Here is a 27,875-nt window from a genome sequence, read left to right as displayed (position 1 = left end):
GAAAATCAGCAAAACGTGGTCCTTGCATTAGCAAACTCAGGTGGGAGACACAGGTGAATTATCACAGTGCTCTGCGTGCTCACCGGGAGGGGCATAGACAGCGACCAGGGTGTCGAGGAGGCTCCATGTCTTAAAATCAAATACCATTTTAGGGCAGTCCAGTTTGAACAATCCTGCAAATTATTCACCATGACTTCTCATTTATTTTTTGTAAAGATTTATTTATTTATTTATTTTAGAGAGAGCGTGAGCAGGGGGAGAGGCAGAGAGAGAGAACCTCACGCAGACTCCTCGCTGAGCATGGAGCCTGATAGGGAGCTTGATCTCATGACCCTGAGATCATGACCTGAGCCAAAACCAAGAGTCAGGTGCTTAACCGACTGAGCCACCCAGATGCCCCATGACTTCTTATTTTAAAAGAAGGAGTAATTTCTCCCTTTTAAGGAATTGTTAAGTTTATAACAGTGTTACACTGTCTAGGAAAAGGGTCTACCTAGATACTGGTTTTAAAAAAATCTGCTTTAGCTCCATATCCTTGATTTTGTTCCATTTCACATTATTTTGCATCTTTTAATTTCTTTATTGGTGGGTTTGTGTTTAGTCAGATTCGACAGTGGCCTATTCCTCCAGTTGGCGCTGTACATTCCTTAAGACATACGCAAAACTTGTGGGGCGCCTGGGTGGCTCAGTCGCTGGGCGTCTGCCTTCGGCTCAGGTCATGATCCCAGGGTCCTGGGATCGAGCCCCACATCGGGCTCCCTGCTCCGCGGGAAGCCTGCTTCTCCCTCTGCCACTCCCCCTGCTTGTGTTCCCTCTCTCGCTGTGTCTCTCTCTGTCAAATAAATAAGTAAAATCTTGAAAAAAAAAAGACATATGCAAAACTTGAAATAAAGATGAATGTGTCTAGAGGTGCCTGGGTGGTTCAGTTGGTTAAACATCTGCCTTCAGCTCAGGTCATGATCCCAGGGATCGAGCTCCGCATTGGGCTCACTGGTCCACGGGAGGCCTGCTTCTCCCTGTCCCTCTGCTGCTCCCCCTGCTTGTGTTCTCCCTCTCTCTGCCAGATAAATAAATAAAATCTTGAAAAAAAAAAAAAGGATGTGTCTATGTTATAAAGGAGAAAAAGAATTTCCCTAAAAGTTACAATACACATTGGTACCTCAAAATAGAGGTGCAACATGGACACGTTTAGTACTGTACAGAAGGAAGACTTCTTACAACCTCAAGAAGAGAAGGAAATGTTAGTGTTTTTAATTACCCAGGATCTGCAAATTAGCCAGAAACGACAATCCATATCAAAATCAAATGTTTCTGGAAAAGGTCGCATCTGCTTTCCCTTTCTTTTAAAATTCACTACTCCTGTGCGTTTGGATTTGGGGCATGTCCGTCTGTCCTCTAGCCAAGCTCTGCTAAATCAAGATAAGAATACATGGGTAGTTTTACTTGCTCTTGGCCAACTGAGCTTGCTTTATGGACGCTGAACTTTGAAATGTAGAAAATTCAAAGGCAAAGGAGGAGACAGTGGAGACGGTGTGGTTCTCTGTGACTCAGAGACCCCAAGTCACCACCCGCCGCTGGTCATTTCCCAGCTGGAGTCTCTGTGAGATATAGCAGAGCACTGTGATAATTCACCTGTGTCTCCCACTCCTCCTTCCCAGCTTGGGTGGGGAGGGGGGAGGGTTAGACCTGAACTCTCTCTTTTTTTTTTTTTTTTTTAAGATTTTATTTATTTATTCGAGGGGGAGAGAGAGCGCGCACACGCACAACAGTGGTGGAGAGGGGCAGGAGGAGAGGGAGAAGCAGATTTCATGCTGGGCAGGGAGCCCGATGCGGGACTCTATCCCAGGACTCTGGGATCATGGCCGGAGCCGAAGGCAGATGCTTAACCAACTGAGCCACCCAGGCGCCCCTAGATCTGAATTCTTATTAAATATTTTCTCAGGAAGAAAAATACCACCAATTGAAACACCAAATATTTATCATTCTTTATTCTATTCTAATCCATATGCTAGTTAATACAGAAGAGAGGTAAAATTCCTCCAGAATTTGGAAGTGGATTATGATAGTAACAATCGAAGTCCTTTGTAGAAATGATCTAAGAAAATGGCCTTTATAGATTTGGAAACACTTTTAACGAAGGTGATGTATGTAAGGACTCAACGGTAATTTAAGTAAAAGAAACGAAGCCTAACCACTTGTATTCTGTTCTCACCAGGAAAGAAGCTGTACTGATGGGAGGGCGGGAGAGGTGGGGGAAGGACGTCTGAGAGAGCAAGGGTTTGCCGTGTGTATGCCACTCCGCGGGAGGAGACCAGCTGCTCGAGGCAAAAATCCCACCCCCACAGACACGGTCTCGGTCTCAGGCCTCACCGTGGTCTGGATGAAATAATACCGAATAAGAACAGTCGTAATTAATTAGGCACCTACTGTATTCCAGGCTCGGGGTTAGGTTCTGTTTTATGTTAGTGTGATTTAGTCCCAACAGAACAACTTATCTTCATTTTACAAACGAGGAAACAGACCCAGAGAGGTGAAATGACGTGCCTGAAGTTACACAGCTAATGGGGAACAGAGCTGGGCTTGAATCTGGATCTGATTGTGAATACTGATTTTTAATTCATTGGTGGTGGTGGTTTTAAAAAAAACCGAGTGCCTACTAAGTTTTTTTTTAAAAAAAACCGAGTGCCAGGAACTGTTCTAGATATTAGGGATGCAGCAGTAAACAAAATAAGCAAAACTCCCTGCACTCCTAGAGCTTATGTTCTAGTGAGTACACACACCAACTAAGTAAATCACAGAGTCCGACAAAGGGCGCTGTAGCCTGGTAAAGCAGGATGGGTAGCAAAGAAGGCCAGAACAAGGTTACAGGCTGAAAACTGTGCAGACAAGGAGGGGCCTGGCTGAGGAGGCAGCCCACTGGGGGTGTGACAGTGAGCCCCAGGGGCATCTGGGAGAAGAGTAGAGTGAACAGCAAGTGCAGATCTTTTCAGTTTCCCTTTGCTCTCCAGGACTGCCTGCATCTCTCGTCCCGACTCCAGGCCCACCAGCCACCTTTCTGATTACTGATTCAGGTCCCTGTGTGTCCTGAAACCTGGCAGAGAGCACCCTGAATGGCGCAGTTTCTAGAAGGGTGTACTCCCTGGGATCAGATAATAAATGGGCATCTGGTCTGTGTAAGATCATTTAGGGTGAGTCAGTCTCTAAGAAATTGATCCCTCCGGTATTCAGAACCCACGGTGGATTAGGTCAGTCTTCCAAGCCAGGAAGGAGCCAGGCTTCACACTCAGGCAGTCGTGGGTTCAGATCCCAGTTCTGCTGCATGCTGCCTATGATACCAGGTCAGTTGTCCTCAGCTCCCAGGCACGGGGAGCATGAAGGTAACAGCACTGACCACTCGGGATGTTGGCGAGTATGAGAAGTGATATTGTATGTAAAGCTCTAGCCATGCTGCCTCGCTTAGAAAGGGTTCAAAACATGGTCATTCCACCCTTGGGCCTTTGCTGTGTGGCCACTTGACGTCCCTAGGTGATACATCTTCTGACTTTACATAAAACCGAACCTATCATTGTATGTGCCTGCTATATTGTTCTCTCTTCTGCTCGCACAGTTTTCACAAGCACTTCCATTTGTTGACACTATTCCACAGTTATCTGGAATGCCTGCAGTGTGGTGTGATGTCGTGTACTAGACTTGGCTCTGGAACATCCAGCTTGGGTTCTGGTTCTGCAGTGCTATCACCTCTGCAAACTGGGATCACATAATCTCTCTGAAGCTTGCTCTTTGTCTGTAACATGAGGGAGTAGACCATGTGATGTCCAAGTTTCCTCCTTAAACCTGCCCTTGAGATACTCCAAGGGTCATAGTCAGGTGGGCTGCAGATAGATTTGTTTCTTCTCCTTAGCAGTTTTAATGCATTAAGCTTGTGATCCCTGCCATTTACCCAGCAGTTCCATTTTTGGAACTTAATTAGAAAATCACACACGTACACAAAGATGTGTACGCAAAGATATACAAGGGTGCCCAGCAAAATATTCCTTATAATAGTGAAAGCCAAAAGCAACTTCAGTATTCAAACACTGATGGCCGGGTTTCCGTGGTTTCCATGAGCTCCCGCTGTGTGCCACGCTCTGGTCTGGTGCTTGGGATACATCTGTGAACCGAACCAGGCTCGACAGAAAAAAGCAGTGTGTGATATGTTAGAAGATGGGAAGTGTTATGGAAAAAGGGAAAGTGAGCAGGTTGAGGGGGATCCCGTGTGTGGAGAGTATGGTTTCAAACATGGTAGCCGGGTGGGCCTCATTGAGAAGGACTTGCAGTTGGCGAAGGAGGGACTCAGCTACACAGATGTCAGGGAGGAACACACTCCAGGCAGAAGGAAGAGCCAGTGCCAGGGCCCTAAGGCAGGAACATGCCAGTGGCTTTAAGGAAGAGGAGGACGCTGGGTGCTGGAACAAGATGCACGGGGAGGAGGAGAGGGAGGTCAGCAGGGGATCAGGGGCCAAATTACAAAGGGCCTTGTTGGCCTTTGTGTAGATTGGCTTTTATTCTGAGTGAAATGGGAAGTCTTTGCAGGATTTGGGCAGAGGAGTGCCATGATCCATTTTATGTGTTAGAGGAGACAGTGTGGTTAGTTGGGAACAGGCCACAGGGAGACCAGGAGAGACAATAACGTTAGGTGGGTGTTGCACAACCAGGGAAGAGAGATGGTGACTCAGAGGAGAATCTAAAGAAAGTGGAGACAAACAGATTTCCTGGCGTATTTTGAAAACGAAACCAACAGGACTTGCTGACAGATTGGACGTGGGGTGTGAGAGCCAAGAGGTGGAGGATGACTTGGGTCTTCTGTCCAAGTAACAGGAAGGAAGGGGCCCCGTTGGTGACCAGGGGAGGCCTGCGTGGGATGGGCCTGGGGGAGGAGTGCAGGAGTTGGGTTTGGGAAATGTTAAGCGGGAGAAATCTGTTGGGCATCCAAGAGAGGACTAGTCCTTACTGGCTGTGAATATTTCAGGTACCTCCCATGTTTAGCTGAGGAGCTGACTCTCCAGATATACTGGTTGAAGGACGGAACAAGAAAAGTTATTCAAATGTTAAGTGAAATGAGTATCAGATGCCTCCGGTTTTGTTTTATATATAGGTATATGTGTCCACACACGTGTTTGTGTAAGAAAAGGTACAGATAGATACCAAAATATTAACGGTAGTTATATGGGATTTGACTTTTGAGTGATTTCAACTTAATTTCTTTCTCCTTTTGAGAACGTGTACTTTCTAATATCTATCTCTACCAAGTAATTTGTATAAAAGGGAGAATTGTTCTGAAGAGTGAGAAGACTGACTTCTATCAATAAATCGTAGTTATTTTTCCAATGATTGCCGAGTTGTTGAACCCTTGGACTTTTTACAGGTGTTTTTCCTTGTGAATAGAGGCACTATGAGCAGATTGCTTTCCTTTTTTTTTAAAGATTTTATTTATTTATTTGGCGGAGAGAGACACAGCGAGAGAGGGAACACAAGCAAAGGGAGTGGGAGAGGGAGAAGCAGGCTTCCTGCCGAGCAGAGAACCCGATGCGGGGCTCGATCCCAGGACCCTGGGATCATGACCTGAGCCGAAGGCAGACGCTCAATGACTGAGCCACCCAGGTGCCCCAGCAGATTGCTTTCTTTTCTTGTGAAGTATTTTCTCACGGTCTCCCAAAATTCGAAATAATGGGGACGAAAAGATACAAAGATCTGTAGCTCTTAAATATTGCCAAATTATTCTGCAATAATAAAACTGAACAGATTTAGAGTATCAGCAATGGAAGAAAATGCCCATCAGCCTATTAGGAAAGATATCCTCCCCTCCTAGGTCAGGATTTCAAGTGCACACCAAAAAATCACTTACCAGCATTTCTTCATCTGCCAGGGGGCATAAAAAGGCCTCATGTAGGTCTTCCATACTTTGCAGGTGTAGGAATTGGCGTGGTGCATGCTGGGTACGAGAGACGCCTGGCCCATCACCTGGGAGCGCATAGCACTCCCTCTATCCTGGGAATCATAAATGGGAAAATCTCCTTCTTCCATAATGCAGTCGTCCGCGAGAACCTACGACAGTTTGTAGAAAGTCTGCTTCCAGGGAACTTGGTGGAGAAAGTAAGTACCTGGCGGAACAGTAGTTTACAAGGTACCTGGGAGCACTGGTGGCCCTGAACTCTGTCTGTGGTCATCTCAGACCTGAGTGTCATTTTGAACAGGACAAGACGCATGTTAATTAATTACTCAACTGAAATCATTTAAATGAAGTCTGTTGGAGACTGAACCAAGGTGAAAAGACGGAGAGAATCCCTCCCTGTTAGTAACCACTGGGCACATTTACACGGTGGTGGGGATCTGAGCCTGAAATGACAGTGACTCTGATATTCTAAACAAAAAATTCAATCACAATGTAGGATGAAGGATTTCTTTCTGACTCATGAGTTTGTTCATTTGAAGGTATTTGTCTTATGAAAGGATTCAAATTAAGTTACATTTGGCTATTTATTTAACAGTCACATCTATGGAAAACACAAGATTCCATGAAATCAAATATTTTTTGGAACTTCCAGAGCTTAGAGTAATACAAGTATGAATAAATTTCACAAACAAAAATTGCACTAAAGAAGCCAGGCACAAGGAGTTCATACTAGTTTATGATTTTTATACTTAAGCATTTTTTCCTCCAGTACCTTGGATTAGAAGCCAGGCACAAGGAGTTCATACTAGTTTATGATTTTTATACTTAAGCATTTTTTCCTCCAGTACCTTTGATTAGATCAAAGGAACTAGAACAAGATTCTTGTTTACTTTAAGTGATTCATTCCTTTAACTATACCAGGGAGAGTGAACATACCAACGATTCCAACCTATTTCCACATGCACTATTCATAGACTATCCCACCAGGATCATTATCCACAGAAGAAATATTTGTTGGAGCTAGCAGAGAGCAGGGCAGGCTCCTAGAATGATCGTAGGTTGTCCAGATGGGTCCTCAAACATTTATGAAATGTCTTTTCTCTGCCAGTCACTGTAAGTGTTGAGGACACTTTTCAAGGAGCTCCCAGTCTAGTGGGTGATTATTTCCATCTCATCTGCTGAGAGGCTGCCCACGAGAGCTGAGAAAGGCTTCTTGGCAGAAACGGTCCCTGTACTGAGTTCACCAAGTGAGGAGAGAGAGGGAATGAGTTGCAGGCAGAGGTCTGGGACATGAAGCAGTCAGCTCTGCGTGGGGTAGTCACTGGTGAGCAGGAGGGGGGTTTACAGGAATCTTGCTGCCAGGACCTCCGAGAGCCGGGTCGCCCTGGTGAGGAACTCGGGCTTTGGTTTGCAGGTGCTAGAGCCATTGAAGGGGGCTGAGCAGAGAGTGAATGATCAGATAGAGGTTTAATAGAGATCATTCTGGAAGCAGAATGGAAAGATAAATGGATTTTTTAACTATGAAAAATTTGTAGGTAAAATTTTTATTCGTGTTTTTTATATTCTCTCAGGATTATTTAAGGCATAAACAGGGAAGCACAAAAGTAGCAATTCACATGGTAATAAATGAAATTGTGTAACATACAGACCAAGTGGGCCCCCTTATTCTTTTAAGCCATTTTAAAAGCAATCATGGCATTATCTTCTACAGGGTAATAGATTAGGAAGGACAGTCTATAACAGGTTAAGAAGCCTGTCTTATAATTCAAAAGTTCGATTTTTTTATAACATGCTCAGTAATTACTCCAGAAAAGATTATGATTTCAGTCTGTAAGACTGGGAACACATGAAAATATGAAATCAGTAACTATTCTTTTAAAACGTTTTAGTCAAACAGAGACAAAAGATTAGTGGTCTGCCTTTTTTAGTTTTTACAAAACAATCTTTTACAGTTACTTGATTTTGTTTCATTATCTCCTGACTACATTATAATGCAGTCGTTGAGAACTGAATACTGAAACTAACCTCCTCTCTTCCATTTAAGGTTACAAATAAAAATTACGTCCGGTTCCTCTCTGGCTGGCAGCAAGAGAATAAACCTCATGTGCTTCTGTTTGACCAGATGCCTGCCGTACCACTGCTGTACAAGGTATACTAGGTGCTGGGGGAATGTTTGCTCTTTTTTTGGTGGAAGGAACTTGTGGCCTGCTTGTCCTTTTTGTAAGAGCTTATCCAAAGAGAAATGTTTGAAGACCAGAAATCTGCCTTAACCACCATACACTGAGCACCTCCTGGTGCCATTAAATGTGCTAGTGCATTCCACACACATAACAGCATGGAATTTTCAGAAGAGCCCAGTGATACAGTATCATCCCTGTTTTACAGACCAAGATACTGAAGCTCAGAGAGGTTGTATAACCTACCCCCCTGGTGACTGCATGATTCCCAGACCCGCCCTCTGAATGACACCCTCTGCAGCACTTCCAGCACCCCTCTGGTTAGCCCTGTGACATGAGATGGGAGAGGAAAGTGTCCCGCTTAACCTCCAGCATGGTCACTGCCATCTTCCATAACTGAGGTGATTCCTCAAACACTCCCATGTCTCCAACCCAGTGTAGATCTCAGTAAATTGAATATTTTTCTCCATCTGTAAAAGAAAAATAAAATTCACTGTGTTTAGCTTTGTGGGTACAGTTTTTGGGCATGGAACACCATAGAATTCCTCCAAGTGCACAGAGGTCTAACAGCCCGAGTAGGGCTATACAAGCTAGCATTCGTCTCCACCACTGGTGTGAACTGGTCACACCTGGGTTTGTGTGATCCCGCTACCAGTTTAATTTTCTTCCTCTCTCTTACACCCTGACAGTTGACTGCTTTTGCATACAAAGATTACTTGTCATTTGGATATGTACACGTCGGTTTGAGAGGGGCGGAAGAGATGACAAGACAGTACAATGTCAACGTCTATGCCCCCACCATCTTGATCTTTAAAGAACACATAAACAAGCCTGCAGATGTTATCCAGGTACGTGAAAGTCGCCCTGCTTTGAGATTGCTCTCACATTGTATCTTGGGCCTTTAGAAATAAACAGCAACATTGAACAGAGCAAGTGAGAAGGGAAATTCGTTTTTAATTTCTTCCTTCAGAGGCACGAAATTTAAAAACGAGTTTGGTTTTCATCCAGTTTGGGACTGTTTTCCTCAAAAAATAATCCTTTAATAGAAAATAGGATGGTGATGATGCCAAGAGCTGAGGGAGGAAGATAATGGGGAGTTAGTGTTTCATGGGGACATTTTCCGTTTGGGATGGTGGCGACAGCAGTTGCACAACAATGTGAATGTACTTCATGCCACAGAATTATGCACTTGGAAATGGTTAAAATGGCCCATTTATGTTATATATATTTTGCCACAAAAAATAAAATAGGAGGGGCACCTGGCTGGCTTAGTCATAGAGCATGTGACTCTCCTCTGGCTCGGGGTTGTAGGTTCAAGTCCCACGTTGGGTATAGAGATTACTTAAAAATAAAATCTTTAAAAAAATTTTTTTAAATAAAATAAGAAACAATAATGATTACCTTATCTCTAAAGTGATCCTGTCAGAAAGTCAGTAATATTCTAAAATAAATTACAAAAATAAATTTAAAAGTTAAATATAAAACAACAATAAAAAGGAATGAAAGAAAACCATAAACTAACTTGGAGAACTTAAAAGTGAATATCTGAGCTTAAGATAAAGAAGCGCTAAAAATCTTGGAAAATCTCGTTTATGAGTTTTAAATTTGTATATAAATACTTAAAAATTTTAAGTTAAACAATAAGCTAAGAGAAATATTTACAGCCAATCTAAAAAAGATTGTTATCTTTAATTTCTCATGAGCTTCTTCCAATCAAAGAGATCAACACAAAACTTACCAAAAGTGATCGCTTAATGGGTATAGGGTTTTCTTTCACGGTGATGGAAATGTTTGGGACTAGAGAGAGGTGATTTTTACACAACACTGTGCATGTACAAAATGCCATGGAGTGATACATTTTAAAATAGCTAATTTTATGTTATGTGAATTTCACCTCAATAAAAAAAAAAAAGTTTAATAAAACTTCCCAAGAAGAGTAGGCTGAGAATATGAATAAAATTCTGAGAAGAGATTTAGGTGACTAATAGTCACTTTTAAAAATTAAATCTCACTAATCAAGAAAAACCAGTTTAACATTTTCTTCTCCTCCCATCACATTGTTAAAGATTTTCAAAGTGAAGATACTCAGTTGAGAGTAGAGAGAAACAGTCGGTCTTTTGTTTTGCCAAGCTGGAGGAAGCTTCAGAAGTTTTCAGAAAAGTAGTTGGGTGATAATAGGCCAATTGCCTGGACTCATTCAGGAAAAGAGAACTCCTGAGTACCTGAGTTCCTTATGTGGGCCAAACGCTGCCCCTCGTGCTGGGGACAAAGCCCTGAACAAAGTCACCTGAATTCCCTGTAACAGGGTCTGTCCTGTGTCTAGCGGGGCCGACAGACAATGGGCATAACATACTCCATGGTGCCGCGTCATATGGGGAGAAGCGCTGCAGAGAAAAACAAAGCAGGGAAAGGGAATGTGGAGTTAGGAGAGCAGGTTCACATTTTTTAAGGTAGAATGACCAAGAAGGGCCTCGCTAAGAGGAGGCTTGTGTAAAGACCTCAGGGAGATGAGATTACCTCTTAGGAATCTGTCCTCAGGGAAAAGGAATTCAGACCAAAATTACAGAGACATTATCATTTGTAACCAGTTTCACTGGGGGAAAAATACAAATAGCCAACAGTAGGCTAATTATTGGTATATACCAAGCAGGGACTACTATATAGTCATTTAGCCGTTAAAACGGCAGTTCTAGAACACTTACTGATGGGGACAGTTTTCATAACATAATGTTAAGAAGAACATGCAGGATGCAAAATTGAGGTGCCTCACCCTGTAGCGGGTCCGAACTCTGTCTGTGGTCATCTCAGACCTGAGTTCCATAGTAGTTAATTACTCAAACAAAATCATTTAAATGAAGTCTGTACGAGACTGAAAATTGAAATAGATGAAGCCCAGAGACTGAAGGATCTCAATATATATCAATTCTATACACACTGTAAACACTGATCTCGATTTTGTGACGTGTGTGTATGTGCATGCATGTGCAGGGGAAAAAGCCGGAAATAAGTACATCTCTTGATGGTAAAATTACATATTATCCTAATATTTGGGTTTTCAAAAATCCCTATCATGAACACGTATTATTTTATTTCTTTAATGTTATTTTTGTTTTGTTTTGTTTTTTAAGGATTTTTTTTTCACATAATCTCTACACCCAAAGTGGGGCTTAAACTTACAACCCTGAGATCCAAGAATCAGCATGCTCTACCGACTGAGCCAGCCAGGTGCCCCTATTTTTTTTTAAAAAAGCACTAAGATCCCTTTGATTCACTTTCTCTTGAAGGAAGCTAGAATGAGAAGTTCTATAAGATCCTTTCTTTCATTCACTCAGTAAACATTTTGTTGCCTGCCTGCTGTGTGAAAATACAGAGGAGCTCTGACATCCAGAGTTAGTCTTTGTCCTCACAACTCCTTCGGAGGAGAGAGGCCTGAAGGCAATTTCCAGCCACTGGCATGGGTGACTCACTCAAATGTGAAAGTAGAGGAATGGCACTTGAGGCTGGGACTGAGGGAAAGACGTCGTCTGAGGCAGAATCAGGTCGGGGAAGGGGACAGTGAGGAGAGAAGGGCAGGTTTAGGAAGAAGGTAATGAATTCAGCTGTGCACATACAGAATGCGAGCTGCCTACCGGAAGTCTGAGGGGAAGTGTCCATCGGACAGTAGGGTGTAGGGACCCAGGTCTTCGTGAGCTGGGGAGACAGGTCTGTAGCACCTCAGTGAGTTGTGAGAGGTAGAGGTCCTCGGTGTGGAGCAGTCTCCCAGCCATACATAGTAGGTGAGGTAAGGAGAGAAGGGGGCCAAGGACAAAATTCTGGACAACCGCCAGCAGTTAAAAAGGGGGTGCCCTGCCCGATGGCAGCTGAGGAGCTGAGAGAATCAGGAAGGAAACATGCCGGTGGCGGAGAGAGGAGATGAACTTCTCAGTTCAAGATCAATCCATGAAGACTCCCTAAATTGCTTTTCAGTAATAGCTTCTACTCTTGAGAATGATTTTTTTATCCCTTAGGGAAAATTGTAACTCAAATACATTTACAGAATTACTGGCACAGGGACGCCCGGGTGGCTCAGTCGGTTAAGCGTCTGGCTCTTGATTTCGGCTCAGGTCATGATCTCAGGGTCACGCGATCGAGCCCCTCACCGGGCTCTGTGGTGGGGGTGGAGCCTGTTTAAGATTCTCTCTCGCCCTCGCCCTCTGCCCCTCCCCTCTCCTGTGCACACACACGTGCTCGCGCTAACTCTCTAAAAAAAAATTACTGGCGCAATGGATGCGTTACCAGTTTGCTCTTATGGAGAAAAGCGCCACTCGTTCCGCGGAGCACTACTGAATTTGTTTTATTTGCCGAATAGTATTTTTGGCCACATGGTAATTTCTTGATTCATTCTTCCATCAGTGGGCATTTGGGGGCTTTAGGAGCCGTGTTGTCATGAACATCATGGGTATCTCAGTCTATCTGGGTTTCTCTAGGACAGCAGTTTTCAGAATGAGGCTCACAGACCTTGGGGTGGGGGTGAGAAGTATGTGAGATCAAAACAACATGGAGACGTAATTTGTCCTTTTTCTCTGTGTTGACACTTGCACCGATGGTGTGAGAGCTGTGGTGGGAGAAACTGCCAGAGCGGAAACCCAGGACCTAACCCAGTGCATAAGCCCAGGACCTAACCCAGTGCATAAGCCCAGGACCTAACCCAGTGCATAAGCCCAGGACCTAACCCAGTGCATAAGCCCAGGACCTAACGCAGTGCATAAGCCCAGCACCTAACCCAGTGCATAAGCCCAGGACCTAACCCAGTGCATAAACCAAGTCACAACCCAGGCCATAAACCCAGGCCTGGGCCCCAGACTACCAATAAGCATCTGTTTTTCACTCCTAAGCACTCACCATAAAAACAAACAGAAACAACACTCCTTTATCACTTAATACCCTTGATGAAGCAGTAGCAGGTATTAATTTTATTAATAAATAGATTGATCCCTGAGTACACGTCTTTTGGGTATTTTTAACATTCTGTGTGACAAAATGGGAACATTGCTGTGTGCCAAAGTATAAAGGTTGTGGTCTGGAGGGTAAGCATTTGTGTGTTGACTTAACTCGTGAGTTTTGAACTAGCCCCCTTTTTTAATGGAACATTATTTTTACTTGAGAGAATAACTGACAACTAGGGTTATTCAGACTTGGGTTTGTTGCAGATATTTCCTAAAAACTGAACATAGTGAGCCTAGCACTTTAAGGGAAACAACTGACAGACTGTTTTGCTGATGATAAAATTCAGGCTGCCAAGAAAATTAGAATTTTGAAAAATTTGTATCGGCCATTATGAGGTTCTCAAAACTTTCTGATGAGATTGGTTCATCAGTGTGGTGCGCTTTTTTTTATATGTATAATAAAATTCATCAGGATTTGGAAGATCAGTGAACCAATATTTTCCAAATGACCAACGAATGCCTGATTTTTAAAAATCATACCTGAGTAGGGGTGCCTGGGTGGCTCATTCGTTAAGTGTCTGCTCTCGGCTCAGGTCATGATCCCAGGGTCCTGGGATCGAGCCCCACATCGGGCTCCCTGCTTGGCAGGAAGCCTGCTTCTCCCTCTCCCACTCCCCCTGCTTGTGTTCCCTCTCTCGCTGTGTCTCTCTCTGTCAAATAAATAAAATCTTAAAAAAAAAAAAAAAAAAGCCTGAGTAAAAGATCCATTTTAGTGCAAGGTGATCAGTGAGTTTGAATTTAACAAAGTATTAAAAGTTCATTGAATCCAGGGACACCTAGCTGTGACTCTTGATCTCAGGGTCATGAGTTCAAGCCCCATGTTGGGCATGGAGCCTAGTTTAAAAAAAAAAAAAAAAAAAGCATAAAGGTGTTCTGAGACCAGAAAGTTTTAAGAACTGTTGCTTCCCGGGTATATCTGGTTGCAAAATCACTGGGTCCTGGGGTCTACACATCTCCAGCTTTTCTAGGTAGTGTGTTTTCCAGAGTGATGTTACCAATTTACATTTCTGCCAGCCACGTGTGAAAGTTTCATTGCTCCACATCCTTGCCAACACCAGTTCGATTTAATTTTTCTGAGTTGACTGATTAATGGTATCTCATTGTGATTCTGCTGTGCATTTCCCTTAATCACAAGAAAGCGGATGATGGGCCTTTTGGATTTCCCCTTTTGTGACATGACTGTCAAGTGTTTTACCCATTTTTTTCCTATTGAATTGTCTGCCTCTTTGCTCATGATTTGTAGCCAGTTATTTATACAACTGAAATCATGCAGTGTCTGGCTTTTCTCAGCTTATGTTTGTGAGGTTCATACATGTTGTCTGTGGAGCTTGGCATGAATATACTACAGTGTATCCGTCCAGGCTGCTGCTGACAGACTTTTTGCTTTTCCCAGTTTTTAGTGATTTGACCAGTGCTGCTGTGACTATATTCTTGCATTTAGCGTCTTTTTGATGAACATATGTTCTTATATTTAATGTATTTACTCGTGTCAACATTTTCCTTTATGATTGATTCGTTCTGTTTGTTTACTGTTTAAGACATCTTCCCCTACATCAAAATAATAAAGATAATCCCTTCACGGAGCTTCTAAAAGCTTTATAGTTTGCCTTTTATACTTAGGTATTGGCCATTTGGAAATAGTCTTGAGGGGCACCTGGGTGGTTCAGATGGTCAGGCGTCTGCCTTCAACTCAGGTCATAATCCCAGGGTCCTGGGATCGAGCCCCGCATCGGGCTCCCTGCTCAGCAGGAAGCCTGCTTCTCCCTCTCCCACTCCCCCTGCTTGTGTTCCCTCTCTGTCAAATAAATAAATAAAATCTTAAAAAAAAAAAATAGTCTTGATAACTCACAGAGCAAGTCCTCCCACTTTGTTGTCTGGATTTTAGGAGGATGGGGGAGCTTCTTCAATAGCATGTTGGCTATTCTTGGTCTTTTGTATGTTTTATATACATATTCTGTTTGTCAAGTTCCTGTCAAAACAAACAAACGTGTTGGGATTTTATTGCGTTTGTATTGACTCTTTAAATCAGTTTGGGAAGAATACGCATCTTGACAAAATTTAGCCCTCCAAGCTGTGAGCATCATGTATCTGTTTTCATTTGTTTAGGTGTTCTGCAGTATGTCTCTATAAGCTATTATAATTTTCTCCGTGAAGATCGTACTTTTTTCCAGCTTACTTCTAGGTACCTCGTATTTTTTATGCTATTGAAAAAGGTTGTCTTCTTTACTGCATTTTCTGTTTGCTGGTATTAAGTAATAAAATTGATTTTTTTAAAGATTTATTTATTTTTAGAAAGAGCGTGTGCTTGCGAGTTGGGAGAGGCAGAGGGCAAAGGAGAGAGAGAATCACCACCAGACTCCCGGCTGAGCACAGAGCCCTGCGGGCTGGATCCCACGACCCTGAGATCATGACCTGAGCCAAAACCAAGAGTCAGACGCTCAACCGACTGAGCCACCCAGGCGCCCCTATAATTGATGTTTAAACATTGACTTTGTGTCCAGAAATCTTGCTAAACTCTCTTACTGATTGAAATAACTTGAAATAACCATCTTTTGGGTTTGCTAAATACACAAACATATCATCTGAGATTAATGGCAGTTTTGCTTCTGTTTCATTCCTTTTTTGTACTTTACTGTGACCTCTGGTGTGACGTGGGATAGAAATGTAGTGATGGAGGGGGCACCTGGGTGGCTCAGTCAGTTGAGCATCTGACTCTTGATTTTGGCTCAGGTCATGATCTCAGGTCGTGGGAACGAGCCTCAGGTCAGGCTCTGCGCTCAGCTGGGAGTCTGCTGGAGACTCTCCCTCTCCCTCTGCTCCTTTCCTGCTCACGTGTGCGAGCAGACACGTGCTCCCTCTCTCGCTCGCTCTCTCGCTCTTCCCCTAAAATAAATAAATAAATAGAATCTTAAAAAAAAGAAAGAAAGAAGTGTAGTGATGAGGGCATCCTTGTTCTTGATCTCCATGCCCCCAGTAAGTATGATGTTTGCAGAAGGCTTTTTATCGCCGCCCTCAACAGGATAAGGAAGTTCCCTTCTATTCATCGCTGACCTGAATGGTATTGGTTTTTATCAAATGGATTTTTCCACAGCCATTGAGATTATCCTGATTTTTCTTCTTTAATTTTTTGTCTTCTAAAATGTGCTAAAGACATTAATTCATTTTCTAATGTTAAACCTAATTTGAGTTCATCAGGTAAGTCCAACAAGATCATGATTTGTATTAGGCTTTCAACACATTGCTGGATTCAGTTTGCTAATACTTTGTTGAGGATTTTTGCGTTTGTGTTCAGAAATGAGGTTGACTTCTGGCTTTTCTTCCTCCTGATGCCCATGTGAGGCTTTGCATCATGAAGTGAGGTGGGTGCGTTGTCCCTTTTTCTGTTCTCAAGAAGACTTTGTGTAAAATTGGATTGTCCTCTTGAAAGTTTCATCAAAACCATCTGTAACGCCATCTGGGCCTTGAGTTTGTGTTCAAGGAAAGATCTCTGACTGCCACCAGTTCACCTTCTTTAACGGTTACACAACTAAGCTTTCTATTTTTTCAGATACTGCTATAGTTTTCTAGAAATTTGTCTATCTCATCTTAATTTTCAAATTTAAATAAATTTTCCTTTTAACTTTTACACGTAGGTGGTGATTCCTCCTTGTCATCCTTGATAATGGTTACTTGTGCTTTCTCGTTTGCATGACAGATTTTACCAGTGGTTTGTCAATTTTATTAGCTCTCCCAGAGAGCCAGCTTTGGCTCTGTTAATTCTTTCTTCTCCTTTTTCTGTGTTTGTTTTGCTTCGTGGATCTCTATTTTTATCTTTATTATTTCTTTCCCCCTTCAAATTTTTTGCTGTTTCTTTTTAACTTGATATGGGCATCTAGGTCATTAATTTCTTTTCTGTTTTATTCATTGTAACATTACCCTCCAAGTATGGCTTTATCCGTACCCAAGGGTTTATAAATAGTACTCTCATGAGTCATTCAAATTCTGGGTGGTACAGTTGGGTTAAGTGTCCTAGTCTTGTTTTGGGGTCAGGTTATGATCTCAGGGTCGTGGGATGGAGCCCCAAGTCAGGCTCCATGCTCAGCGGGGAGTCTGCTTGAGATTCTCTCTCCCTCCCTTTCTGCCCCTCCCAATCGCTCAGTCTCTCTAACAAATAAATAAATCTTTAAAAAAAATTCAGAGTATTTTCTTAATATCTGATAGGCTCTTCTGACATAAGCAGGTGATTCAAGGATGTTCCTTAACATGTAGGGATTTTCTTGTTTACATTTTATATGGATTTCTAGATTTTGGTCAGACAACCTACTGTATATATAATTTCAATCCTCCAAAATGCACAAAAACTAATAATAAAGGGGCCATCATACAGTTTTGTAGTCTGCCTTTTATACTTAGTAACTATGGAGTTTATTTTTTTTTAATTGTTCCATTTGCTGTCCATCTTATTTTTTCTTTTTTAAAGAATTTATTTATTTATTTGACAGAGACACAGTGAGAGAGAGAACACAAGCAGGGGGAGTGGGAGAGGGAGAAGCAGGCTTCCCGCGGAGCAGGGAGCCCGATGCGGGGCTCGATCCCAGGACCCTGGGATCATGACCTGAGCCGAAGGCAGACGCCCAACGACTGAGCCACCCAGGCGCCCCCAAACCGGCTTTTTAAATCTGCCAGCACGGACAAAATGGCAGCCGCACCAGGCCAAGAGCAGGCGGAGAAATAAAAGGCGCCGCGGGCCCCTCCCCCCCGCCCGGGCCTCCCCGGGGTGGCCGTCCGGGCGACCCTCCTTGGGCACCGGCGCGCCTTCGCGCCCCACGCCGCCGCACCGCCCTTCCCTCGCCGCGTCGGCCGCCTCTCGAGTCCGCAAACGAGGCGGCGCCTTTGTGCGTGCGCTGCCTTTGCGCTTCCAAAGGTGCCCCACTGCCGGAGGCTCTCACTTAAATCTGCCAGCATGTAACCATATACAAAAATTCTTCAGTGGAAAATTGATTTTCCTTTGACATGAAATATCTCCATCGTTGCTTTCAGCCCTGCACTGTTCAAATAGATCACCAATGTTTATTTGCTCAAACAGATCTGTCTTACTTGTTGTATTACTTTAGCCAGGGTCAGCCAGGTATTTTTTTCCGGTGGTTCTTTTTTTTTTTTTAATAATTTTTTTCCTTGAGTATAGTTTACATACAGTGTGACATTAGTTTCAGGTATACAAGATAGTGATTTGGCTTCTCTGTATGCTGTGCTCACCACGAGTGTGGCTACCATCTGTCACCATACACCACTCTTACAGTATCATGGGTCAGCCACATTGTTTTTTTAAGCTTTAAGTAAAGCCCACTTGCAGTGAGAAAAGGGCATAAAACTCAACTGTTCCTTGGTTTTTATGCAGGCCCGAGGTATGAAGAAACAGGTCATTGACGACTTCATCACCCAAAACAAGTATCTACTGGCAGCCAGGCTCACCAGCCAGAAGTTCTTCCACGAGCTCTGCCCCGTAAAGCGGTCTCACCGACAGAGGAAGTAAGGACTCCAGGCTTTGCCTCTGCTTGTCGCCGCAAGAGAGGGGCCACGTCGCATTTCTGTACCGGGCAATTAAACATGGACCTGTGACGTCAGAACTTATTCTTTATGTTAGTAGTGGGGTGTATTAATCCAGGGTGTCAGCCTGGCCCGGGGTCAGAGAAGATCTCCCTAATTTATAACCCTTTAGCTGAGGCCAGAAGGATGAGTAGACTTTAGCCAGCTGTCAGGGAGAGGCTGGGTCACTTTATTTATTTATTTATGTATGTATATGTGTATGTATTTAGATTTTATTTATTTGTCAGAGAGAGAAAGAGAGAGCACAAGCAGGGGGAGCGGCAGCCAGAGGGAGAAGCAGGCTCCTTGCGGAGCAGGGAGCCCAATGTGGGGCTCAATCCCAGGACCCTGCAATCGTGACCTGAGCCAAAGGCAGACGCCTAACCAACTGAGCCACCCAGGCATCCTGAGGCTGGGTCATTTTAAAGAAGCCTGGATATGAGCAAGTCACCACTCCTACTAGGGGCCCCATGCAGGGCGAGCCTTTGGAGGCCTGGGGTGGGGAGCTGGGAAAACGCTAACCCTAGGGAAGTGTAGGACACTGAAGAAATGTTTAGAGAATTAGCTGGGAATGGGAAGGCTGAAGCATACTTATTCATACAGAGTATCTTTAAAAGTCTGGAAATACATGGGAAATATTTATTAGACACCTTTTAGATTAATGAGTCAGTGGCTTTAAATGTAGGGCTATTGTGCAGTGTGTCTAGATATGGAAGGGAGGAAAACATACTGGTCATCTTATTTGAAAATACAACTACAGTATTGTTTAAAGTGAGAAAACTTCCCTATGTTTCCAGTTTTTCTGATTCCTTTGTAAGACTAAGGGAGAAGAAGACTTGAATTCGATATAGGGAAGAATATCATGGACTCTAAGGATTGTTGTGTGCATGGCCTTTAGAAACTATCCCAGATCCACACACTTCTCACCTTTTTTACCACCACCAGCTCTGGAGACCCCCGGGCTAGCCTTCTAACCAGGCTCAGCTTCCGTTCCGTTCCCCTCTTGTGCCTTCCCCACACAGCAGCCAGTGATCTTCCTGGAACTGTGCGCTGGGTCCAGTTTCTCTCCATCCAGGGGTCTTTGTGCTCGCGGTTCTCTCTGCCTGGAATCCCCTGGCCCCTCTCCCCGTACGGCACACCCCATTCGGGTCTTTGCTCACCTCCGAGAGGTGACGTGTCCCTGTGCAATCTAATGGCCCGACACGGATTTGACCAGCCCTGCCTGTGGTGGAGGCACCAGAATAGCTGGCTTCTGAAAGGATTCAGAGGCCATTGCCTTAAAAGAAATTCCTGAGCGTGGTAACGTTTAGTTTGGGGAAGATCTCACCCGTCGAAAAGAAGCACGTCCCTGATGACGTTAGAGACGTTAGAGACTTCTAAGTACAGCTCCTGTTAGTGAACTGTGTTCGCTTCTGTAAAACACACGCGCCTCTTCTTCCCTCTGCTTGTTGTGGCTTCAGCCTCGGAGATGGATCCTAAAGTCTCCTCTTCTGCCAATGTGCAGGTACTGCGTGGTTTTACTGACCCCCGAGGCTGCCAAGCTGAGTAAACCCTTTGAGGCTTTCCTGTCCTTCGCCCTGGCAAACACACAGGACACGGTGAGATTCGTGCATGTCTACAGCGATCGACAGCAGGAGTTTGCCAGCACCTTACTATCAGACATTGATCCGTTTCAAGGAAAATCAGCGGTGAGTCATGAATTCTCTTCTTACTCCAAGCTCTTGACATGCTCATGGCACCTGAACTCTGTTTCTCCCTTCTTTGGGCGTTTTGAATACAGATTCCAGGAAATCCAGAAATCTCTGAGCCTGTTTTGAAAGCCTACACTTGAAATACAGTCTTTTATCCTAGTGATTTCACCTCCTAGATTTTCAGCCTTAGACCTTCACAGAAAGCATATTTCCTATGAGTAAAGATTCAGGAGCATCGGTTCTTCTCACCGTTTTCTTTCCCCATGGCGGTGTAGTTTTAGAGTGCCTAGTTCATAGAGGGCGCCTGGCTGGCTCAGTCAGTTAAGCGTCCGACTCTTGATCTCAGCTCAGTCTTGATCTCAGGGTCGTGAATTCAAGCCCTGCGTTGGGCTCCACGCTGGATGTGGAGCCTACTTAAAAAATTATAGAGTACCTAGTTTGTAAAATCTTCCTTAGGCTACCAGTAAAATCTCCCTCCTTTACTTCTGCCTCTTTCATTTCATTTTAATTGATCTCCCCTTCCCTTCCCCTCCTTTGTCATCACTCTAAAGAAGCATTAAATTCTTCCGTCTTTGTCATCATCTTGGTCATCATGGGAACTACCTCTAAAAAACTTAAGATCCTTAGTATAATATTAAGTCAGAGGTTATAGGAAAAAGTCTACTCAGAAGAAAGAGCTTTAACTTTTAGCAGAAGCTTTGGAAAGTCACCATAAACATGGTTTCCTTTGTCAGAAGAAACTAAAATCTTTTGCACGTATTTTATACCCATCCATATTCATGTTTGAGCTTACTGCTGACTTCACTGGATCATTTTTCCATCCTCCCTGAAAAAAAACAAACAAACAAACTTGAAGACTTCTAATGGTTTCTTCTTTTCCCCCAGGTATCTATCTTGGAAAGGCGCACCACAGGAGGAAGGGTGGTGTATAAAACCCTGGAGGCTCCCTGGACAGGGAGTGAGAGCGATAAATTCACGCTTTTGGGCTATCTTGACCAACTGCGCAGAGACCCCGCTCTGCTGTCCTCAGAAGCTGTGCTCCCGGACCTGACAGATGAACTTGCCCCTGTAAGCACATGGCCTGGGAGATGGGGTGCCAGGCCGGGCTGGTGAGCCCCCAAAGCCCGAGCAGAGGCCGGCAGCATGCTGTGCTGGGCAGGGACTTCTCCACCTGGGCTCGGGGGCTCAGTCCTGACCGTCACACATTTTCTCCCTCCATAGATCTTTCTCCTCCGGTGGTTCTACTCTGCTTCTGACTACATCTCAGACTGCTGGGACAGCGTATTTCACAACAACTGGTAGGAGTTATTGCTACAGTGAATTTCTTTTTCTCCATTGATAGTAGAACCACTTTTTTCTCTTGAAAAGAATCTTTCTTTGATTTCAGTGTGTACTCTACCGGCAAGTGGAAGAATGTTTACACATCTTCAACAACTGTTCCCTTTGTCTTTCTTTTTCTTTTCTTTAAAGATTTTATTTATCTGAGAGAGAGCGAGCTTGAGCAGCCGGGGGACCGGGGGGGGATGTTGGAAGCAGAGGGAGAGGGAGAAGCAGGCTCCCCCTTGAGCAGGCAGCCTGATGTGGGGCTCAATTCCAAGACTCTGGGATCGTGAGCTGAGCCGAAGGCAGGCGCTTAACCGACTGAGCCACCCAGGTGCCCCCCCTTGTTCTTTCAGTAACTTCACTTTTTACATATCTGCTGATTGCCCCTTAACCACTGGGCCTGTCCTCTTCATCAGGGCACCCCTGGCACCCAGCCCGGGGCCCGACACACGTGGAGGCCAGTGTAGAGCCGTACAAGCCGGTCAGTGAGTTAAGCAGTGAAGGGAGGGCCCTCCCACCCCCACTCCCACCTCCAATAATACTGTGAGCTCCTGAAGGGTAGAACCACATCTCATTCGTGTTTGTGATTCCTGGCACCCAGCACAGCTCCTGAAAACTGACAGGCCTTCGAGGAGTGTTTGTGGGTGAACAAAATGTTGGAGCACCAGTCTTAGAGGACGTTGTGCAAGGTCACTGTCTTCTTCCTTCTCCGCCCTCTGGGCCACGTCTGAATTATTCTAGCCAGAAAAAAAAAAAAAATCAAAATAAAGGAAATAATTCCATAGACTTTCTAGTCACCACCCTCGATGTCAGAATGTTCCTCCACATTGACAGCATAAATCCTGTTATTGCCTTCTGCAGAACTTATTAAGCCCAGCCTATTCTGTGGAGACAAAATAATCAAACTCGTAGAATAAGCAACCTGAATTAAAACGGTGAGGGAAAATCTCTGCTTTCCTCACCACCACCCTCACCCTAAAAAAAAAAAAAAAAAAAAACCTTTATTTGTATGAAAGTAGGATGTGTTTATTGATATGAAAGCCTTTTGGTTTGGGGTTCTTTTGGTTTTGTCTGAGCCAAGGAAAAGAAATCCAGTATCATGAACGGACATAATCTCAGCAACCCATCTAGAGCTGACCAGAGTTTGTTAACTTCGTTTCAGGCGGGAGATGATGCCCCTTCTGTCCCTGGTCTTCTCTGCTCTCTTCATCCTCTTCGGCACTGTCATTGTTCAGGCTTTCAGGTAAACGCTCCGTGGCTTCTCAGCGTGAGTTCTCAAGGGTGAGCCCCAAACCTTGGGGTTGTGGTACTGTTTCTTTTCTTAAAGCTCTTTGTTTCTTACTTTAGTGACTCAAACGATGAGCGAGAGTCCAACCCTCCAGATAAAGAGGAAGTTCATGAGAAGGCCGGGAAGACTGAGCCAGCCTTCACCAAAGAAAACAGCAGGTTTCTCTAACAAGACACCAAACCCACCCGGCCCCCACCCCCCGGGCAGGAGAGCCACAGGCCCCGTGGTCTGAGAGCGCAGTGTTCGAGGACCTAGTCTGTATAAGCACTCTGGGTCACCAACTTGCGTGTGAGGAGGATTGAGGGAAAAGTCAGTTGCTGGTTAGTGTTTACTGAAACCCCGTAGGCCCTTAGACACAGGACCTACTTACATTCTACTCGGTAGCTTCAGGCTCTCGGTCTCAAATGTAATAATGCGGACAGGAAGCAAAGCACGTCAGAGTTGCTAGACGAGCCAGCGGCAGAGAAGGGTGCGTCCCGTGACTGTGCGGACCGCCTTCATCCCGTCCTAAAGCCGATGCTACACCAGCTGTGAACGGCAGCGTCTGAAGGGCCCTTTGTAGGCCTGGGGCCACCAAGTGGGGACCATCCCCGTCCTGCCAATGTGTCAGGCTCCAGAATATTAAATAACATACCTAGTCTGGTTGGAACGCAGCATTTTCTTCCTCTTGTTTCTTTTCAAAGTAATGGCATTCTCCTGCCTGATAACATCTTAATTCCTCACTATTTCTCCACAGCAAGCTTCCTAAAAAAGGCTTTGTGGAGGTAACTGAGCTCACGGATGTAACGTACACCAGTAACCTGGTCCGCCTGAGGCCGGGCCACATGAACGTGGTCCTCATCTTGTCAGGCTCCACCAAGGCCAGCCTACTACAGAAATTCGCTTTGGAGGTCTACACGTTCACTGGGTAAGCTCACGTGGGAGAGGGGGAGAGGAGGGGACCAGGGCAGAATTTCATCCTTTCCTCTTTGACTGTGAGGGGCTTTATGCGCGCAGCCAGATGTTGGCTGTGACCTTTTGAGCCCAGAGATCTAAGCTGCCATGAGGGCACCTTTCTGTCCGCGACTTCATGTCCGGACGCTTCTGAACAGAAGAGTTTGACCTCACTCGGTCTTCTCCCCTGAGCCTTTTGGGGAGCTCTGTCCTCTAGCTGTCATGTGTTTTCCTGAAGCCAGACACTGAGAGTGCCTAAGGGGCACCCGGCAAGGGGCCGGCGGGGCGGGGTGGGGAGATGGGCCAGCGGACTGTTAGAGCTGTTGCAGAAGCCCTGACGTCCGCCAGGAATCCTCCAGTCTTTCCATATTTGGGCCCCATCCAACACAAAGCCACCTCCTATTACATGCGATCTGACGGAGGTCTTTGCGTTCCCTGCAATTCAGTGTGTCGGGCAGTTCCCTAAATCTTCACTGTGTCCTCTCACCAGGAGCAGCTGCCTACACTTCTCCTTCCTGAGTCTAGATAAACACAGAGAATGGCTGGAATACTTGCTAGAATTTGCTCAGGATGCAGCCCCGATCCCAAACCAATACGACAAGCATTTCATGGAGCGTGACTACACAGGTTACGTGCTGGCCCTGAACGGTCACAAGAAGTACTTCTGCCTCTTCAAGCCCCAGAAAGCAGTGGAAGAGGAGGCGGCCGTGGGGTCCTGCGGTGATCTTGACTCTTCCCTCCATCTGGGCGAGACTCGAGGGAAATCTTCCTGTGGCCTTGGACCCAGGCCCATCAAAGGGAAATTGAGCAAGTTGTCCTTATGGATGGAGCGCCTGCTCGAAGGCTCCTTACAGAGGTTTTATATCCCGTCATGGCCTGAACTAGACTGAGGGAGCTCAAGAGAGACTTTAACTCTTCAGGCTTTTTAATAGGCCCCTGGGAACAGGTCTTTTCAGGACTCTACCTATCACCATGGACAGAGAATAGATTCTAGATTACTCTTCCGGAACAATGGCTAGAAGAATCTTTCCTTTGTCCTGTCCTAACCTAGGAGTGAAAAACACCTCAAGTTGAATTCCTTAGATCAAAATATTTTGCTTTGGGTTTTTTTCCCCCTCGTTTGAATGCCGCACTATTTAAAGGAGACTGCTCACCCCCTCTTCCTTCGTCATCCCTGTCCAGTGCTCCTTCTGCCCTCCCCCGTCCTGTCTCGTGCTGTGGGAGAGGCACAGGGCCGCGGCCGGCAGCAGGCCCTGGAGTGCTGGTCGGGCCCCCGCCCCCGCTGTGCTTCCGCCCCCGGTGCATGCTGTATCAGTGGGACGACAGCCCACAGCAGCTTCTAGGCCCTGCATCCTGAAAGAGGCCTGGTTCCAAGCAATCTCACATTTGATAGTTTTTTCCGGTAGTCAGTGGCTAAAAGGGTATTTGGGGGGGTATCCCCCTGCAGCAGTTGGTCAGCCACGGTTTTACAAGGCTAGGGATAAGTGGGGGTCCTGCATGTGAGTTTGGTTTGAAGGGGGGGGCTGGGCAGTGACATACGTGACCCCTTGGGGCGTCCCATCAACCATCTCCCCCAGCGCTAAGCGTAGCCAGGGAAGGATCTGCACGGCAAGAAGTACTGTAATGACTTTGAGCCATTTACGTGTCTGTTTTCACATGCCTTTCTGCCTCTGTCAATTTTAGGGTATGAATCTTAGGAGCCATAATTTGTAATCTTGTTCTCTGGACGTAGAGATAAGCTGCTATAAACCAGTAGATGTTAAACTGAAGACCCCTGCCTGACAGGCGTCAGGCTCGAGGAACCTCTTCACTCCAGTGGTGTCTCTTTAGTAAAATACCAGACATGTCTTTGTATCAAGGAACTTAAAAATTTCTCAACAATTTTATTTTGAACACTGTTATCACCCCCCCCCCCAGAAGTACTGTAACTTTGAGCCCTCTTTTGTGACAAGTGAGCCAAGACTTGTTCTAGACTCCTGTTTGGCAAAAGGCATACTTTGAGCTTCTGGCCTATATTATGATAGCTCAATTGCTTTCACTCCTAACTCACAACTGCTTCACCAGTAACAGGGTCCGACCTACCATCAGCACCCCGGCTTCCAGTGTGCAGTGGATCACACCCACCAGTTAGAGAGTTTGCCTTTTTTGGGGCGGGTGGGGGGCGCAAAACCACCAGCGGAGTTTGAACAACCTCAAAGAGTGGTCGGTTCAGATGACAAAACACATTGCCCTTTTGTAAAGCCAAGTGTCAGAATCAGTGATGGGACATTTACTAAATTAGTATTTCTTTAATCATCATTGCTTTAAACAAAGCCATTTGGATCCTGAACAATTTCAACATTGAGCTACAGGGGCAAGTAATAAATTACTTAAGCCCAAGAATTCCTATCATTTCCATGGAGTCTATAGCTTTATTTAAAAGGAAAAAAAATCACTGCCAGGCTTTTTTTTTCCCCCCCACGTGATCCTCTAAAAATTGGATGCTTACTCTGATTGCTGTCTCCTGGCACCTGGCCCAGGCAGGTGTGATTAAGGGATTCATTTGGTTCCTTGATACACCAGCCTCAAAATTATTTTCTAGGTCTTTTATGGCCAAGTTGCTGATGTGAGTAGTGTTCTGGTTCAGTGGTTGGTTTTTAATTTCCGGTACTAATGGGATGGATCCCTGACCTTAATTTCTGAAAACCAAAATCTCCCCCAAATTTGTTCACTTTAAAAATGTTTCTCATTAAAATGAAAAGCACCTTTACACAGACAGCTGCACCCTCCATTTGTACGAAGAAAGGAAAGTGAGAGTAGATAGGATTAAAAACATTCCTGGTGAATTTTTCAGTGCAGAAATTATTTCACAGGTCTGTTTGGGGCTGGAAAGTACGTCCCCCAAGAGGACGCCAGGAAGGTTCTACTTTAAACAACTTTGCCCTTGACCACCCGAGCCTTTCCTCCTGAATGTTTCCATGAATTTGTTTACTTTTGTGTCAAATGTATGAGCCTTTGTCATGCTCAGCCAATGCCACCATTTCTCCTTCTCTTGTGTGAAATCACACAGACCTGATTTTGGTTTTAAGTTAATTTCTTGGTCTTTGAATATCTTGAGACTGACAACATTGTTTTGTTTTTAGAAGTAGGCTTTTCTGGTACATCATGTTCAGCAGCTGGGGATGAAAACTGGCCTAAAACAAGTCTTTGTAGAACATGCACCTACTTACAAATATTTTTTTATCATCCAGGTGCTGGTGGCATAATTTGTCTAAGAGATTGTCAGCTCTGAGTCAGCGGCGTTTCAGTGAGCAAGACTGCCCTGACTTCTGTTAGGCACCACGGTCTCTCTCTCTCTGCCATCACTTACTGACCATGAAAATTTGGTCATACTTCTCAAATTAATAGGTTGATTTCCTCCTCACTCAGTACATCAACGTTTCCTGATTTAAAAAGAAATGAAATCTGAATGTGTTTTTTTTTTAAGTGATTTGTTTGGGAAAAAGAGATTAGAAGCAAACACTCCAACTTTTTTCCTAAGTAAAATTCTTTAAAAGCTGATGCAAAATATCCTTGCAGATGAAATATCGCTCACATCCAAATGCCTGACCTTGTCCCTTGAACACAAATGCAGTGTGGCAACTGCTAAACCTGTCCGTTCCGTTTGTCAAGGAGGACGATGGAACTTTAGAGACCGATCTGAAAAGGTGAATATTTTGCACTTTTGATACTCTTAGGAACAAATAACTTATTTGGCAAATGGTGTCTTTTTTATGTTGTTTTTGTTTTGTATTGTGAACAGGCACTGAAGCTGATGTTATTTTTGTTTTGAGAATATTACAGACTGGAAACAGAAATAAACTATTTTAATGTGTGATGATTATGCGTCGCTCTTGCTTTGGGGGATGATGTTTTGCCCGTGGACACGTTAGCGACAAAACTGAATTTGCATGTGACTCAACCCATGCCTGAATGTTCCCTGCAGATTTCAGGAGTTGCTGT

The 27,875-nt window shown here is 44.6% G+C and overlaps 1 protein-coding gene across 5 annotated transcripts in view; it reads left to right on the top strand.

The window, feature by feature from the left end:
- The window catches only part of DNAJC16 (DnaJ heat shock protein family (Hsp40) member C16), a 39,635-nt gene extending 11,888 nt beyond the window's left edge, over window positions 1-27,747 (top strand). For 4 of the 5 annotated variants that reach the window (XM_025856867.2, XM_073903317.1, XM_025856865.2 and 1 more), the window contains 11 exons: window positions 5,948-6,132; window positions 7,977-8,081; window positions 8,799-8,957; window positions 18,472-18,602; window positions 20,164-20,347; window positions 21,236-21,418; window positions 21,572-21,648; window positions 22,836-22,916; window positions 23,021-23,119; window positions 23,698-23,868; window positions 24,385-27,747. In XM_025856867.2, coding sequence (XP_025712652.1) covers window positions 5,948-6,132; window positions 7,977-8,081; window positions 8,799-8,957; window positions 18,472-18,602; window positions 20,164-20,347; window positions 21,236-21,418; window positions 21,572-21,648; window positions 22,836-22,916; window positions 23,021-23,119; window positions 23,698-23,868; window positions 24,385-24,784 — 1,775 coding nt within the window. In that variant the 3' untranslated portion in view covers window positions 24,785-27,747. The remainder of the gene's footprint in view (window positions 1-5,947; window positions 6,133-7,976; window positions 8,082-8,798; window positions 8,958-18,471; window positions 18,603-20,163; window positions 20,348-21,235; window positions 21,419-21,571; window positions 21,649-22,835; window positions 22,917-23,020; window positions 23,120-23,697; window positions 23,869-24,384) is intronic. The other variant, XM_073903318.1, reaches the window with a different exon arrangement.
- Window positions 27,748-27,875: the final 128 nt, after the last annotated feature.

Source organism: Callorhinus ursinus, unplaced genomic scaffold, assembly GCF_003265705.2.
Source record: "Callorhinus ursinus isolate GAN/ISIS: 27379988/994484 unplaced genomic scaffold, GSC_fseal_2.0 scaffold18, whole genome shotgun sequence".
NCBI lineage: Eukaryota > Metazoa > Chordata > Mammalia > Carnivora > Otariidae > Callorhinus > Callorhinus ursinus.
The sequence above is the reverse complement of the archived record's forward strand: the minus strand, read 5'-3'. Positions and strand labels throughout refer to the sequence as shown.